The sequence below is a fragment of the Hypanus sabinus genome, chromosome 1 (assembly GCF_030144855.1).
Source record: "Hypanus sabinus isolate sHypSab1 chromosome 1, sHypSab1.hap1, whole genome shotgun sequence".
NCBI lineage: Eukaryota > Metazoa > Chordata > Chondrichthyes > Myliobatiformes > Dasyatidae > Hypanus > Hypanus sabinus.
The window spans coordinates 141,398,889-141,416,155 of record NC_082706.1 but is presented as its reverse complement, the minus strand read 5'-3'; the positions used below and the strand labels follow the sequence as shown (position 1 = coordinate 141,416,155).

Below are 17,267 nucleotides of genomic sequence, written 5' to 3'. Positions count from 1 at the left end.
CGTTGTTGACTCAGCCAGCTCCATCACAAGCACAAGCCTCCCCACCAGCGAGAACACCTACAAAAGGTGGTGCTTCAAGAAGACAGTATCCATCACTAAATTCATTATGAAAACAGATTTTCCCTCTGCTACCATTTTTGTGGATATAAAATCAATATTTGTTGCTTCTGTGTAGCAAGAGAAGTCCATTTCAACAACTCTTTGTGAACAGTTCATAAGTGTGAATTGTATGGATGAAAGTCTTTTTTTCGCTTTTTTTCCCCTGTTCATATGGTTGAGAAGGGTTCCTTTGGCATGCAAGCCTCACAGAGTGGGGGCCCTCCCGAGGACTTCAGGCCAGAGAAGGCACCAGATGTGGAGGTGCTCAAACGTGCTGGGACAATCAGCGCAGAATCACTCATCACAGCTTCTCAGCTGTGTTGGACTGGTCATGTCACAAGAATGAGCGTTTACCCAAAGCTGTTTTCTATGGCGAGCTACATGAAGGAAACAGGAAGCATGGTGCTCAGAAGCTGTGCTACAAAGATGAGCTCAAGTGCCATATGAAGAACACTGACATGAATGTCAACACCTAGGAGAAAGATGCTTTGGACAGAAGTTGTTGGCGCTGCATTGTCAAGAAGTCAATCCCAGCTATCGAGGAGAAAAGGCAGAAGAAATATGAAGCAGATCATGAACGCAGACATTCAGTGCTAGACAAGTCAAATCACAAATGCAACCGATGTGGGAGACAGTGCTGATCCAGTGCTGGTCTGGTGGCCCATAAACGTGCCTAAACTCTCAGCACAGTCAACATCGAAATCCATGGACAGCCGAAGAAGGGAAGATGATCCATCACTGAGGACCCTCGGCACCCAGGACATGGCTTCATTCTATTACTACCATTGGGGAAGAGGAACAGGAGCCTGAAGACCCATTCTCAATGATGCAGGAACAGCTTCTTCCCCTCCACCATCAGGTTTCTGAATGGTCCATGAACCCAGGACATTACCTTGAACTTTTTTTCGCACTTTTCATTAATGTTTATAATTATAGTAATTTTGTGCCTGCCACAAAACAACAAATTTCACATCATACATTTGTGACAATTAACCTGATTCTGACCTACAAAAATGGTTGATTATTATCTGCCTCCTCAATTTAGGGGTGGATTAGGGATGGATAATAAGTACTGATGTTGCCATTGACAGTCAAGCTCACAGTAAGGATTGTAAATCTAGTCAGCTCCCTCTTGGGTACAAGCCTACAAAGTACCCAGGGCATCTTCAGGGAGCGGGTGTCTCAGAAAGGCTACGTCCATTATTATGGACCCCCAGCACCCAGGGCATGCCCTTTTTTCACTGTTACCGTCAGGTAGGAGATACAGAAGCCTGAAGGCACTCATTCAGCAATTCAGGAACAGCTTCTTCCCCTCTGCCATCCGATTCCTAAATGGGCATTGATGCTTTGGACACTACCTCACTTTTTTTAAATATACAGTATTTCTGTTTTTGCACATTTTTAAAAATCTATTCAATATACACAATTAATTTACTTGTTTATTTATTATTATTATTATTATTATTTTTTCTCTCTGCTAGATTATGTATTGCATTGAACTGCTGCTGCTAAGTTAACAAAATTCACCACACATGCCAATGATAATAAACCTGATTCTGATTCAACAAGATGGACACAGACTTTTTGTACGCTATCAGCTTTGTCCATTTAGACTAACCGTCCTGCATTAAGTCCATATCTTACTATACTTTGCCTACTTAAGTAACTGTCCACATGTCCTGTAAAAACAATGATTCCATATCTTCTCTGGAGGTAAGTGTCAGATATCAACCACCCCTGTGTAAAAAAAAACTTGCCCTTTTAAATTCAATTCTCTCACCTCATACCTGTGCTCTTTTGTTTTTGATATCCTGACTACAGGAAAAAAGGTTTTGACTATACTGTACTATGCCTTTCATATTTTACACCTCCTTTAGGGCATCTTCAGCCTCCTTTGCTCCAAGAAAAACAAGCCCAGCCTGTCCAGAGTTACTCCATAAATACAATCCTCAGGTCTGGTAACATCCTGGTGAATATCATCTGCACTCTCTTCAGCACAGCCTATAGTGTGGTGACCAACACTGCACTGATAACCCCCAAGTTAGGTCAGAGCAGTGTTTTGTAAGGTTTCAACATAACAAGGCAACTCATATTCTATGCCCCCAATCCCTACCACTTGCCTGAAATGATCATCTGCTCCCCAACACCCATTCCATTGACCAGCTGTAATATTGCTTCAGGTTAAATTATGTTTGACAGTATATCTAGGAACTACCTTGAAACATTAGGGATCCTTTCCACTGTTCTGTTGTTTTGCACTTGTTGCTGTATTTATTGTCATTATCATGTATACTCTTTACTTTGTAAGCTTCACGTGAACAAGCTATTTCCTTGTATCCTGGTTTATACTGAGCTAATCTGATCTAAATCTTTCTCAACTGGACAGGTTGTTAGAGAAACTATAGTGGCTTCTAATGGAAATAAAATAGCTGAATTATGAAATTTTAAATAATTGCTTTATTAAACCTTTGCAAAAAAGACTAGTGGCAGAATTCAGATGAAATTAACAGAAAACAACTTGGTGTATTTCATATCATTCTTCCACATAAAGACTGGCCATTCTGCCCATTCAATCCATGTCTTATCTCAGGACAATCCTGTTCTCCAACAACGTACTGGAGCAATTCAATGGGTCAAGCAGGATCTAAAAAGGGAGAATAGAGAGTCAACATTTTAGTTTGAGACCTTTCATCAGGACTGGAATAGGGGATGCAGGGAAGGAGTTAGCCATTATAAAAAGGTGGGCGAGAGGTGTGATACAAGTAATGGGGATGTAGGTGATGGAGGGGACAATAGAGGTGGGGCACGTAGGTAAAATGGGACTAGAGCTGGGCAAACTTTTCTCTTCCTTTTCAGTCCTGATAAAGGGTGTCAACCTAAAATGCCAACTGTTCGCTTTGCTCTGTCGATGCTGCTTGATCTGCAGAATTCCCTCAACTTCTTCTTGTGTCCACTCAAAACTATCCTCTTTGCACACTCAGCAAATAGAACCAGCTTAGATAGTAATCTTGGTTAGCATTGATAAGATGGGTCAAAGAGCCTGCTTCTAACTCGTATGACTCTACTCTATCCTATTAAGCAGGCCATCTTTGGGATTGTTGGATTAGCATCCAAAACGGTATTTCCTTGCAGTTTAACTTTCTTTATGCTTGCTTATATGATTGTAGATCACCCATTTGAAAATGTTCAGTGAAATTTCAGTCATTTGTAGTACAGCTGGTTCTATACTTATGTAGTTTCTTTACCTGTTGGTCTGAGATGTCACAGCACACTCTTCGCACCAGAGAAAACTGACACTGGTTTTCAGAATAAAGAGGGACCCTGAAGTCTCAAGCCTTTAGTTCATTGTTCTTCTGCTTCCTCTTTTCTCGGCTTGCTGCTGCTGGCAGGCTGTATGTGACCTGTACTATGAAGTGCGTGTGACCAGAAGATTTGTGCCTCTTCATTGACTTCTGAAGAACATTTTGGACAATATCATCTGCAGTTCAAACAGGTTGCAGGTGGAAAAGCAGTCACAGGGAGAGCCCACAAACAACACACTGACTACAGTGTATGACATTGATGAGCTGGTATTGGAGAAGGTCCAGGAGGTTCGTGAGAATGATCCCAGGAACGAAAGGATTAATATTTGGGGTCCTATCAGAGGCAGTGCTGCGGCTCTGTCGGTAAGAGATGGAATTATGTCTTTAGAAAGAGATGACATAGGGTCAGAGAATGTTGAATCTTTGTGGGTGGAGTTAAGAGACTGCAAGGGGTAAAAAAACATAGTAATCATATATAGACCTCCAAATAATAGCTGAAATATGGGGTTGAGATTGCAAAGGGAGCTGGAAAAGGCATGTAATAAGGGTAATGACACAATTGTAATGGGGGACTTATATGCAAGGGGATTGGGAAGATCAGGTTGGTGTCAGATCACAACAGAGGGAATGAGATAGCTTTTTAGAGCAGCTTGTCCTTGAGCCTACTTGGGGAGAAGCCGTTTTAGATTGGGTGTTGTTTCATAATCCAGGTCTAATTAGGGAGCTTAATGTAAAGGAACCCTTAGGAGATTTTAATATGACTGAATTCAATTTGAGAGGGAGAAGCACAAGTCACGTGTATCAGCATCACAGTGGAATAAAGGGAATTACAGAGGTGTGAGAGAGGAGCCAGGTAGATTGGAGGAAGGTATCGGCAGGGATGACGACAGAACAGAGATGGCTTAAGTTTCAGTGGAAAAGCTCACAAAGCGCAGGATAGGTATGTCCTACTGAAGTAGTTGTTCTCAAATAACAGGGGTGGGCAACTATGGCTGACAGGGAAGTTAAAGACTGAATAAAAGCCGGGGAAAGGACAAATAAGGTAGCAAAGGTGAGCAGAAAGATGGATGATTGGGAAGCTTTAAAAATCCCACAAAAGGCAACTAAAAAAGCTATAAGAAGGGAAAAGATTAAATAAAAGGGCAAACTGGCCAATACAGGATACCAGAAGTTTTTTCAGTTATATAAAGAGCAAAAGGGAGGTGAGAGTTGATATTGGACCATTGGAAAATCATACTGATGAGATAGTAATGGGGGTCAATGAAATGGCAGATCAACTTAGTGGGTACTTTGCATCAGTCTTCGCTGTGGAAGACACTAGCAGTGTGCCAGAGGCCCATGAGTGCCACGGAGCAGGAGTGAGTGCCATTGCTATTACAAAGGAAAAAAGTGCTTAAGGTGGATAAGTCACCTTGACTAGATGGACTACATCCCAGAGTCCTGAGAGAGGTTGCTGAAGAGGTAACAGATCTCTTATGATCTTCCAAGATTCACGTGGTTCTGGCATGGTCCATGAGGACTGGAAGATTGCAAATGTCACTCCACTCTTTAAGGGAGGAAGGCAAAAGAAAGGAAATTTCTATTATTCAGGATGAGGTTTCAGGGTACTTGTAGACTAATGAGAAAATAAGTCAAAGTCAGCATGTTTTCTGTAAAGGGAAATCTTGCCTGATAAATCTGTTAAGAGTTCTTCAAGGAAGTAACAAGCAGAGTGGACAAAGGAGAGGCAGTGGATGTCACTTACTTGGACTTTCAGTAGGCTTTTGATAAGGTGCCACACGTGAGGCTGCTTAACAAGATAAAATCCTATGGCATTACATGAAAGATATGGGCATGGATACAGGAATGGCTGACAGGCAGGAGGCAGCAAGTGGGAATAAAGAGGGCCTTTTCTGGATGGCTGCCGGTGACTAGTGGTGTTCCTCAGGGGCCAGTATTGGGACCACTACTTTTCACATTGTTTACCAATGATTCAGATAATGTTGATGGTTTTGTGGCAAAGTTTGCAGATGATACAAAGATGGGTGGGGCAGGGGTTAGATAGTGCTGAGGAAACAATATGACCACAGCAGGACTTAGACAAATTGGAAGAATGGGCAAAAAAGTGGCAGATTGAATACATTGTTGGGAAATGTATGAGAATGCATTTTGGAAAAAGGAACAATAATGTGGACTATTATCTAAATGGGGAGACGGTTCAAACACCAGAGGTGCAAAGAAACTTAAGAGTCCTCGTGCAAGACTCCCAGATTAATTTACAGATTGATTCTGTGGTAAAGAAGGCAAATGCAATGTTGGCATTCATTTGAGGGCATAGAATATAAAAGCAAGGAGATAATGCTGAGTCTTTATAAGAAGTTGATCGCTACCTGATCAGCCAGGGCATCAAAGGACATGGCGGGAAGGCAGGTGTATGGGGTTGAGTGAGATCCGGGATCAGCCATGATAGAACGGGGGGGGGGGGGGAGGGGGGACATGGAGCGCAGAGAGAGGGTAGAGAGAGGGGAGGGAAGACAGAGGGAGGGGGAGAGACAGCCTGTGGGATGTCAAAACCGTTGGCGTGAACAGTTAGCTTTTGATGTACTGTAGACCATGGTCTCTGATTGGGGGTTTTGCTGTTACTGTCAAGGTGGGTGGTGGGAATGCTGATGCTTTATGCTAGAATATGTGGGGTGAGGGAAGAGAAAGGGTTGATGCTATTTGTGCCTGGAGGTTACAGGGGGCTCTGGAGTTATTGCAACTTTTTACTGTCATTTAGTCTTTGGGTTTTTTTTTTGTTTCAAGGATGTCTGTCCAGAGTAAGAATTTCAGGTCATATATTGTGTACATTTTCTGATATTAAATGAAGCATTGAACAGATGAGGAGTGTTTCATGGCTCAGGGCTTGTACACAGTGGAGTTTAGAAAAATGAAGGGGAAATCTCACTTGAAACCTACTGAATTTTGAAATGCCAAGGCTGAATGGGCAGAGAGGGTCCAGGACCAGAGGGCACAGCCTTATAATAAGCTGTCCTTTCATGAGAAGGAATATCTTCACCAAAGTGATGGGCAAGTTTGTGTTATTTTTTGCTATAGATAGCTGTGGCCATGTCATTAGGTGTATGTAAAGCTGAGGTTGATAGGTTCTTCATTAGTCAGGGCATTGTAGGTGGTAGAATGGGGTTGAGAGTGAAAATAAATCAGCCATCACTGAATGATGGAGCAGACACGATGGAATGTATGGCTTAACTCTGCGCCCATGTCTTTGTTACGGTCAGCCAAAACAGTCAGCACCTAGTGGTCAGTTGAATCCAATCCCAGGCTAACTGGTTGTTGCCCCAATCTAATACTCAATTGTTCTGGGGTAAACCTTTTAAATAGTCGTACTGGTCAGTGTGAGCTTCGGCTGAGTTTTAAGACTGGTGTAGTTTACCAAATAAAGGATTCTTCAAATTGCACCTTGTTCTATTTTCTGACTGTGGGTCTCATCAGTAGATATAGGCAAGTGAACACAAGTCTTATCAACAGTGCTGATATAAACTGTTATGTCAACTTGACAAGTGCCTGAACCTGTGATGCTGCAGCAGAAATTTTCCATTGCACCTGTGCATGTGTGCTTGTGCAAATGACAATAAATGTGACTTTAACACCACATCTGAAAGCACATACCCCTCCACCTCGGCCTTTCGCCACCGTATTAATCTAGGTCTGAGCTGTCATTGACTCACAACAGCTCCAGAGATCGTGTTCCATCCTCACGTGTTGATTTTGCAGGTTCTCCCTGTTATTGTGGGTTAATAATACTGTGGGTAAATTACTCCTAGTATGTGGTTGAGCAATAGAATCTAGAGAGAGATGATGAGAATGTGGGGAGAATAAAATGGGATTAGTGTGAACGGTCAATATGGATTCAGCCCATTCTATCACTTCCCTCTCCAGGTTAATTGATCTTCATTTCTGACCATGACTGGCCACACCTCTCCTGGGGCCTGTTGTCCAGCTTTGGGATTAAGGGTCAATGCTCTAGTCACTACAGCTATAGTTCAAACAAACAAGTGGCCTTGAACTGGTGTCAGTTTTTCCAGATTTGAATACCAATGGTTTGGGGTGGGATGGTGATGGCATCCGGCAGTCTGAGGCAATCTTCATCCTCACCGTGACTCCAGCTTTCTGTTGCATTCACGTGGTGTTTCGCTTGGTTGTCTCCAGTCGGCCTACCCTCATTGTTACACTGGAGACACGAAGAACTGCAGATGCTGGGATCTTGAGCAATAAACAATCTGCTGGAGAAACTGAGAGGGTTGAGCAGCACCTGTGGGGGGTGGGGTGGGGGTGATGAAATTGTCAACATGTCGTGTTGAAACCCTGCATTAAGATTCATGATTGGACTCCACAACCAACAAAAGAAATACTGCTGCAAAAAGAGGTATAAAGAGTGTAGGACAATCAACATAGATATTTTATTAATGAGAATGTATACAGATTATCAACATTTCTACCACCATTTCCTTCCAGACATACTGCTTCTGGTACTTTCTCCACCATACACTACAGCCACTTAAAGCACAGTCACATGAAATGATTCTTAAATGCTTAACAGTAATTAAGGAACAACTAAGATCTTTGACTAGAAGCATTGGCAATTTTGTTCCTGCAGATGCTCCCTGACCTGTTGAGAGTTTCCAGCTTTTTCTGGTTTTATATCAGATTTACAGCATCTGCAGATTTTGAATTTTTAATGCTTCAGTCAGTTTGTAAACAATGTCTAAATCCTACTATCTCATGTTACATCATGTGATCACCCAAGTGAAATCACCCAACCCTGCCCAACAACACTATTCAAGGTGGGTGGAAGCCAAGAAGAGGGTCAGAAAACACAAATGCTGGAAATATTCAGCAGCTAATGAAAGTCCATTGACATGAAACCCATCTCTGCTGCTCCTTTCACAAATGCTCCATGAACCAGGTAAATATTTGCCACATTTCTGGACCAACACCTACCACAACCCATGTGCCACCACAACAAGTCTAATGGACATAATTTCAATGGCTCTCCATTGACTTTGGGGCATCTGGACAACAGCATACACACATCAGGCTACCGTTTATCAACTATAGCTTGAGGTTCAAAACCATCATCCCCTCAGAACTCATCAACAGGCTTCAAAACATGGGCTTCTGTACCTCTCTCTGAAAATGGCTCCTTGATTTCCTCATCGGGAGATCACACTCTTTATGGATCGGTAATATTATCTCCTCCTCGCTGACAATCAACATAGACATACCTCAAGGATGTATGTTTAGCCCAATACTCTACTCCTATAGTAAGTTTGTCACTGTCTGCTGCTATAAAACAAGTTTCATTACGTCAGTGATAATGAATGTGAATCCAATTCTGATTCTACATTCCTTATTAAAAGAATAAGGAAATTCAGGTACGTTTTGTGGACTAAATCTCAACACTACTCCCATATAACAGGAGAAAATCTCAAACTTATGCACATTTTGTATTCACATGGATCATGTGCAGACAGAAGAGATTTAGTTTAATATGGCGTTGTTTTAAGCAAGGACATTGTGAGCCAAAGGGACTATTCTTGTGCTCTATTGTTCTACACTAAGCTAGTGAACTTTATGCATTTTTATCTCCAGAATAGAACAGATGTGTTGGCCCACAATGGTGTTGATTCTATTTCACTCAGCCAAACTGAAGCCTATTAAAAACCAAGAGAAATGAATCAAATTATTCAAAAAAATCCCCCACCCCTTGACATACATCCCATTTTGCCCAAAGCCCAAAGGAGACAAGGTTATGCAGAGTGTGTTCTTTATTCTGTAATTTTAAGTAGAATTATTCTATGACAAAGATTCCTACAATGACCTTAGGTGTACTGTAGGGTTAACTTAAAAAATACCATTAAAAGCCTTGCACAACACTTACTCTCAGAAGTATGTCCACCACCTGCAAAAACATTAAAAAAATTTCACTATCAGTAAAGTGAGAGAATACGGCAGAATCTTGATTCCTAGTCAACCTTTCTGGTCCCCTCAATTTTCTCTACTTTGTTCTACTTTTTGGAGTCTGATGAGAGACCCCCATCACCTCCTCAGAATGGATGTGCCTTAACTTCAGCCACTGAGGGTGCAGAAGCCGCTTAACTACCAAAGGCATCGAAGTCTTAAAGTTGTTACTTGTGACGAATGGTGATGAATATTCTCACTCCAGATCTGGGAGAATCAATACCAAAACTAGATGCTCCAACTTAGCTGGGACCAGGCTTCAAGAGAACCAAAGTAGCAGATGATTCAATCATCTTCCTCCACAGCCCCAAACTTGTTTAGCTTTGGTACATAATGCCGATGTTCATGAATCAGCTGAGGAAATTCACAATTTCTTTTATGTCAAAGATTAACTGCTGGGATCAAGAAGAGTCAAAATGACTGAATGCTATACCAATCCAATAGAAAAGTATTAAAATAACTTCTGCGTCACAAAATATATTAAAGATATTTGTTGATAAATTACTCTTTCAATCCAAAGCCACGCTAAAGATATGGCTTGGAATAATTAAACATGAGGTAATCCAGATAATAGAAATTATAAATCTGTTGTCTCTCTGAGGAGGTTACTTGGGCAAGATACTGTTCGACCACAGCAGAGGTAGTTCTCTCATCTGAAGAGTGCCTGTCTTTGAAGCTTGGGAATTGTAACCCCTCAGGGGCACCGATCAGCTTCAGGAGGTAGTTAGCATCCTGCTCCAAACTCTCAAATTTTCCAATAAAGTCATAATTGATCAGACAAGGAGAGCAGAGCTTACTAATTTGTTCCCAGTGGATGTCCATGCCAATGGGCTTATGTGGATCCAAGAGGTATTGAACAAACTCTCTGAAAGTCACACCCGAGCCTGTTCGGAGAGCCTCAGCACTGGCATTGGCTCTGTACTTTTTTAAGATCTCCCTGCCAAATACTGGGTGGTAGTAGCTGTTGGGGTGTTCGAACTTGTCACGGAAAGCAGACACCAGCCTTTCCATGGGGTCCCTGACAAACAAGACCTTGATGAAGCTGTTGAGTAGTTCGTAGGACTCCCTGAGACTGTAGCTGTCGAGGCGCCGCAGCTGCTTGCTGTAGTGCACAAAATCATGTGAGATGTTGCCTGGTGACGTGGCAAGGCCATTCAGCACCAACAGAATGCGTTTCCAGTTCGAACAGCCCACCTTGGGCACCTCACAATATAGCAGCTTGTGCTTCTCCTCCACATAAACCTGAGATACCAGTCGGCTGAGAGAGCGCCTGCGCCTGCTGATGTAAAGCTTCTTGCAAAAGTTGGCCAGGAATCTCTTCCTTTCCTCATGAACTGCATCGGTAACCAGAGTCCGGTTTGACAACTGGAAAGATGCCAGGTTCATCGGCTTCAAGTACTTTTTCAGCAGAAGGTTCCTCATCTTCATCTGTTGAAGCAACCTTTGCTTTGCTGAATCCCTGTTTGGGTTAAAAATGGACTGCCAAGGTTCTGAGGCACTTCCTTTGCTGGCCTTGTCAACTCTATAACCTGTAACCCTTCCACTCTTGAAAACTGTCCAATTCTTCTCTGGGATCTTGATTTGCCTATTCCAAGACTACAAAGAAAAGAAAATTAGATGAACTAAATCGAAACTTGGTAATTGGCAATTAATTCATTATTATCACATCTACTGAGAAACATTAGTAAGCTTTGTTATGCATTTCATCCACACAGATCATTTCAAAACATAAGTATATTACAGTAGTGCAGGGAACAGTAATAATAAAATACAGAATATAGTGTGCAATTACTGAGCGAGTGCAGTGCAGATAGACAAATAAGGAGAAAAGACCATGATGAGGAAGATTGAGAGATTAAGAGTTCATCTATGTTGTATGAGAGGTCCATTCAAAAATCTTATAACAGCTGTTCATGAGCCCGGTGGAACATACTCTCAGGATTTTGTATCATCTACCAAATTAGAGAGGGGAGAAGAGTGAATGTCTGGTTTGAGTGGGGTCTTTGATTATCCAGTTGCTTTACTGAGACAATGTAGACGAAGTAAATGGAGGGGAGGCTGCTTTTCATCATAGACTGGACTGCGTTCTCAATTCTCTGCAATTTCTTGTTCTCCTGGCCAGAGCAGTTACCATTGCATTTGGATAGCACGCTTTCTATACTGCATTGGTAAAATTGGTGAGAGTCAAAGGGAAAGTTAACAGAATAATTATAGCAACTCAGAGAGGTGGTACTTGGATTACCAACATCAAAACCTGATCAACAGACTGAAAACAATGTGTAACATTCAATGGAGATACAAAAGCCTGTAGACACTGGACAATTGATGGGAGGAAACCTCCAGAAATGGATCTGGCTACAATTAAGTCCCAAGCTTGACATTATAAGCCAATGGAGTAAACGTATAATAGATTTGCACCAAAGAGATGTGACAATACTGTACATCGGAGAAAGAGCAAGGATTGAATGTTTACATGGCCAGTTTCTGATTGCCTAATCCTTACAGTTACAGGATGTTGTATCAGCCCATGGATTCAATTACCTTTGTCATTTGGTCCTGATGGATCCTCAGCCCTGGAAAACAAGCAGATATCCTGTGTTAACGGTAGAGAAGAGCAATAAAGCCTTAAAGAACAGAGTGAATTCACCAAACTGGTGAAAAGTTAGCAACAGTTTTCAACTTCATCCCCCCCCCCCACCCCCAACAGTGTGACAACACCCTCAGAGTCATAAAGTTATACAAGCAGGGAAACAAGTCCTTCAGCTAACTGGTCCATGACATCCCAAGCTAGTCCAATTTGCAGACATTTGATTCGTATCTGTCTAAACGACTCTTGAACATTGTAACTGCACCCATCTCTAACACTTCCTCTGGCAGTTCATTCCATATACCCAGCAATCTCTACCTCTCCAGTCCACTCTGAATTTTCCCCCTTACCTTAAACCATAGACACAGAAATAGAATTAGGCCATTCAGCCCATCAAGTAGAATCTGTCATTTGATCATGGCCGATTTATTTAAATCGCAGTCCTACCTCCTGCATTTTCCCCATATCCTTTGATGCCCTTAGTAATCAGGAACATATTAACTTCAGCTTTAAAGATATTTAATAATTTGGCCTATACGGCTGTCTGTGGCAATGAATTCCAGAGATTCACCACCAACCGGTGAAAGAAATTCCTCATGTCTGTTCTTCTGGTTTAAGATGGCACTGGTGAAGCCCAGTGATTACATACTGGTGGCAAACAAAACAAAGAATACAACTAAATATTTCATTAATAACACTTTTCCTTGTAAAAATTTATGAAAACCATCACTGCAAACAATGGAGAGGTGAGGCCAAGTCGAGGGTTGAAGCATGTAGGTGCAAGGCAAAGTTGAGGCAAGGTCGAGGCATATTTGATGCAAAGTTAGGGCTAGTGGAGTGGAGCACATTTGGAGCAGAGAGGCAGGTTCGAGGCTCATTCACCTATACGGAGTGCAAGGTTTGATCGAGCTAAGTGCAAGGCTGATTTGGAAAGGTTGGGTACGGGCCGAACCATAGCAGTGGGGTTTAGATCCAGAGCATTTCAATGTGACAGGGCCTGGGTCCTAACATGAAGAATGACCTGATGTTTAGACAATGTAAAAACCAGGCCTGATGGATTGAAAAGGCATGGTGTTGGGACAAGTGGCAAGGGTCCACTCACTGCTCCACGATGTTTCCTCAGCTCTAGGCTGAACTGAGGACAAGGCCTTCTCTGAACTCCATCCCTGAGGGTATCACAATAATTATTCAGCTCCGTGCTGAATTGAGGCTGAGGCCTGCTCCTGGACTTACTTTGGTCATGAATGCCATTTGCTTGATTTCATTGTTTGCGTGATTTGCATTTTTTTCTCCCTGCACATTGGGTGTTTGAAAGTCTTTTTCTTCTAATGGGTTCTTTTGGGTTTCTTTGTTTTGTGGCTGTCTGTAAGGAGACGAATCTCAAGGTTGTATAATGCACACATACTGAAATGTACTTTGAACTATTCTGCGTGTGCTCCCTTGGCCTTATCTCTCCACATTTTAGAATCATCCTCTCCATGTCCAGTCTATCTCAGGCTTAAGTTTCAATGGGACTTTTTCTTCTAAACTCCGGCAAGTACAGGCCCAGAGCATCTATGGAACATTTTGGACAATCCCCCTCACGTACTGGACAAACAGAAGAGCACCTTTAGTAACAGACCGATTCCACCGAGGTGCCTTTCTCCCTCTGGCTATTGGACTCTATAAGTATATGGTTTCACTGTCACATCTGTACTTTGCACTATTACTTTTTAAAGCACGTTTTGGATTCTTCTTTGTGCCTCACTGCTTACATTTTGTATTTTAAAGTATATTTTCTGACTGAACAACCTTGCAACAATAATCTCCTTTGGGATAAATAAAGTTTTATCTTATCTAATCAAAGACTTGGCACATGTTAACCCTTTCATTCCCGGGATCATTCTTGCAAACCTCTAATGCCAGCACATCCTTTCTTGGATCAGGGGCCCAAAACTGCTCACAATGCTCCTGAAATGGTCTATAAAGCCTCAGCATTTACATCCTTGTTTTTATATCCTAGTCCTGTTAAAGAGAATGCAAACATTACATTTGCCTTTCTTACTCCTGACTACTATTGCAAGCTACCCTTTAGGGAATCCTGAATAGAGTCAGAGCACCAGAGCAGAGAAACAGGCTCCTCAGCCTATCTAGTCTGTGCCAAACTGTTAGTCTGCCTAGTCCCATCAACCTGCACCATCCATACACCTCCCATCCATGTTCTCATCCAAATTTCTCTTGAATATTACAATTGAACCTGTATCCACCATTCGCACCTCCCTGAGTGAAGGAGCTTCCCCTCAGATTTACTCTAAAATACAAAATGTAAGCAGTGAGGCACAAAGAAGAATCCAAAACGTGCTTTAAAAAGATACATCTTTCCAAGGCCAGGGAATTCCACAGATTTCATTATTTCCTAGGAAAAGCATCCTAAATCTATTGCCCAGAATCCTGAGGCTCTGTTCCCCAAGGGCACTACGCCAGTGTAGCAGTTAGCACGACGCCATTACAACTTAGAGCGCTGAAGTTCAATTCCAATGTTCTCTGTAATAAAGTTTGTAAGTTCTTCCCATGTACGCGTGGGTTTCCTCCAAGTGCTCCAGTTTCCTCCCACAGTCCAAAGATCTACTGGTTAGTAGGTTAATTGATCATTGTAAGCTGTCCTGTGATCAGGTTAGGGTTAAATCGGTGGAATGCTGGGAAGCAAGGCTTGGTGGACTAGAAAGGGGCGCTATGCACCAGCTCTCCAAATAAATAAATAAAACTTTAGTCTCATCTACCAGTGGAAATTACCTTCCCACCTCCGACTCATCTACTCTCTTCATATTTATGTAAGTTCAAAGTTCACAGCAAATGTATTATCAAAGTACTACTTTACAATTCATTTACCTGCAGGGATTTATGGGAAATAAAGAAATACAATAGAATTTATGAAGAACTATACATGAGACAGACAAACAACAAATATGCAAATAAACATTAATGCTGAGATCTCGAGTTATAAGAAGTCCTTGAAAATGACTCCACGACTGGATCAGAAATAACGTATCCTGCTTGCTGACAATCAACACAGGTGCTCCTCAAGGATGCGTACTTAGCCCACTGCTCTACTCTTTCTACACCCACGACTGTGTGGTTAGGCACAGTTTAAGCTTCATCTACAAAGTTGCCAATAATGCACCTGTTGTTGGCAAAATCCCAGATGTGATAAGCTGGTTGAATGGTACAACAACCACCTTGCACTCAATGTCAGCAAGAGCAAGGAATTGATTGTGGACTTCAGGAAGGGGAATGAAGATTACCAGGATCCAGTTGCAGAGGGAGGCACAGAGGCCCAGGTTTTGGAAGCACGTTGTTTCGTACTGAGATGATGATGGTGTTAAACACTGAACTGTAATCAATAAACAGCATCCTGACATAAGTACTGCTTCTGTCCGGGTGGCCCAATGCCCAGTGGAGTGCCAATGAGATCGTGCCCACTGCAGACCTTTTGTGCCAGTAGGAAAATTAACTGTAGCCATGACCAGCTCTCAAAACACTTCTTCGTAATAGATGTGAGTGCTGCTGGGCAATAGTCGCTGATGCAGTTCACCCTGCTGTTCCTGGTCAATGGCATGATTGATATCTCTTTGAAGCAGGTGGGAACCTCTGACTGTAATGGTGAAAGACTGAAGTGTTAGGAATGTGCCACAACTCTGAGGGGCCGAAGGGTACAAAGTCACCCCCTCCTTTTTGAGAATCGCAAGATCGCTATTAATTCGGGTTTGGGACCCAGGAAATGAGAGAGACACACGCAGAATCCACAAGGGTTGGAATGTGTCCTGGCCTCAGCGAAAACAAAACCCCTGATAACGGCTATTGTCTGTTGGAGACGGAATTGTGTATTGAGTACTGTACTATTCATTGTAACCCCTCAGGGGACAACCAGAGTGGGCTGGTTGAGGGATTGCATCAATCCAACCTGATTGACATCTGAGACCCCGTGAGTAAGGATAAAAGAGGGTCTGGGGAACAACCCCTTTAGACAAACCAGGAGAAATGCTAGAAATCCCGTGACAGTGTTTAATAGCGACAGCCGGTGGAGGGCCCGCGTGCGTCCTTTTCCTTTGCCTGGGATTGGCGGCCTCACCACGGAAGAACGGCTTTAGCTAAAGGAGAGGCCACAAGTGAACGGCCACACCACCGGGACTCCCGACGGATCAAAATCATAAAGGTTGGAAAACCTGCAGCGGTAACCGTTCCCATTCTATTCCTATTTCTCTCTCTCTCCAACAAAGTGCAACACAGCAACAACCAAAAGGCTGCAGCCTGAATGAACTGAGTGACTTAGATTTCCATCAGACAATACATTATCCCCTAGACAACGATAGAACTTATTTCTTATTGAGTATTATTATACCTGCACTTTTAGATTTAGTATTGATGACGTATATTATCTGTATGTTTGCATTGATATTATTTTTGTGTATTTTTACTAATAAATGCTGTTAAAAATAGTACCATCAGACTTCAACTGACCTCTCTATCTTTGCTAGTAAGTGACCCAGTTACGGGGTTCGTAACAGAAGATGCTGTTGAACACTCCAGCCATTTGCTTTCCTAAGGTTTTCAGTGACCTTCCAGGTACACCATCGGGGGCTGATAGCTTGCAAGGTTTCGTCCTCTGGAAAGATGTTGTGACGTCGGCCTCTGTGACAGAGATCAAAGGGTCACCAGATGCTGAAGTGATTTGCAAAGGTGTAGTTTTATTCTGCCTTTCTAAGTGTGCACACAAGGCGTTGAGCACATGTAAGAATGATGCATCAGTGAGGGACCAGCGGGGTTGGACAGTGATGCACCCAGGGGAATGGACAACACTGCTTCACAGTGCAGGAGACTTTGAACATTGTCTGTGTGTAGAGTTTGCATACTCTCCCTGTGACCCTGTGGGTTTCCCCCAGGTGTTCTGCTTTCCTATCACATCCCAAAGACGTGGGTCAGTAGTTTGGTTGGCTGCTGTAAGTCGCCCCTTTTGTAAGGGTGAGAGGTAGAAGCTGGGGGGAGTTGAGGGGAACATGGAGAGAAAATGCAGTTGGGTCAGTGAGATGTGATGACTGATTGAAGGGCTGCTTCTATGCTCCGTGACTATAATAGGGGAATGTGAAGTATTGTACAAACAAGCTGGATGAACTCAGCAGGTCTTTGTCCTGACGAAGGGCCTTGGCCATTCCAAAGGGCCTTGTGTGCTCCTTTCAACGGATGCTGCCCGACCTGCTGAGTTCATCCAGCTTGTTTGTACATGTTGATTTGACCACAGCATC

General features: G+C 42.7%; 2 protein-coding genes across 7 annotated transcripts in view; both read right to left on the bottom strand.

Moving 5' to 3' along the window:
• The window catches only part of aqp4 (aquaporin 4), a 72,838-nt gene extending 60,875 nt beyond the window's left edge, over nt 1-11,963 (bottom strand). The window contains exon 1 of the mRNA XM_059977360.1: nt 11,943-11,963. The gene's annotated coding sequence lies outside the window, so the exon portion shown is untranslated. The remainder of the gene's footprint in view (nt 1-11,942) is intronic.
• The window catches only part of LOC132398195 (carbohydrate sulfotransferase 9-like), an 86,795-nt gene continuing 70,631 nt past the window's right edge, over nt 1,104-17,267 (bottom strand). For 4 of the 6 annotated variants that reach the window (XM_059977285.1, XM_059977297.1, XM_059977302.1 and 1 more), the window contains 2 exons: nt 11,943-11,974; nt 1,104-10,997 (listed from right to left, as the gene is read on the bottom strand). In XM_059977285.1, coding sequence (XP_059833268.1) covers nt 9,927-10,997; nt 11,943-11,974 — 1,103 coding nt within the window. In that variant the 3' untranslated portion in view covers nt 1,104-9,926. Of the gene's footprint in view, nt 10,998-11,942; nt 11,975-16,485; nt 16,657-17,267 lie in introns of all 6 variants that reach the window. The other 2 variants (XM_059977315.1, XR_009513572.1) reach the window with 2 other exon arrangements.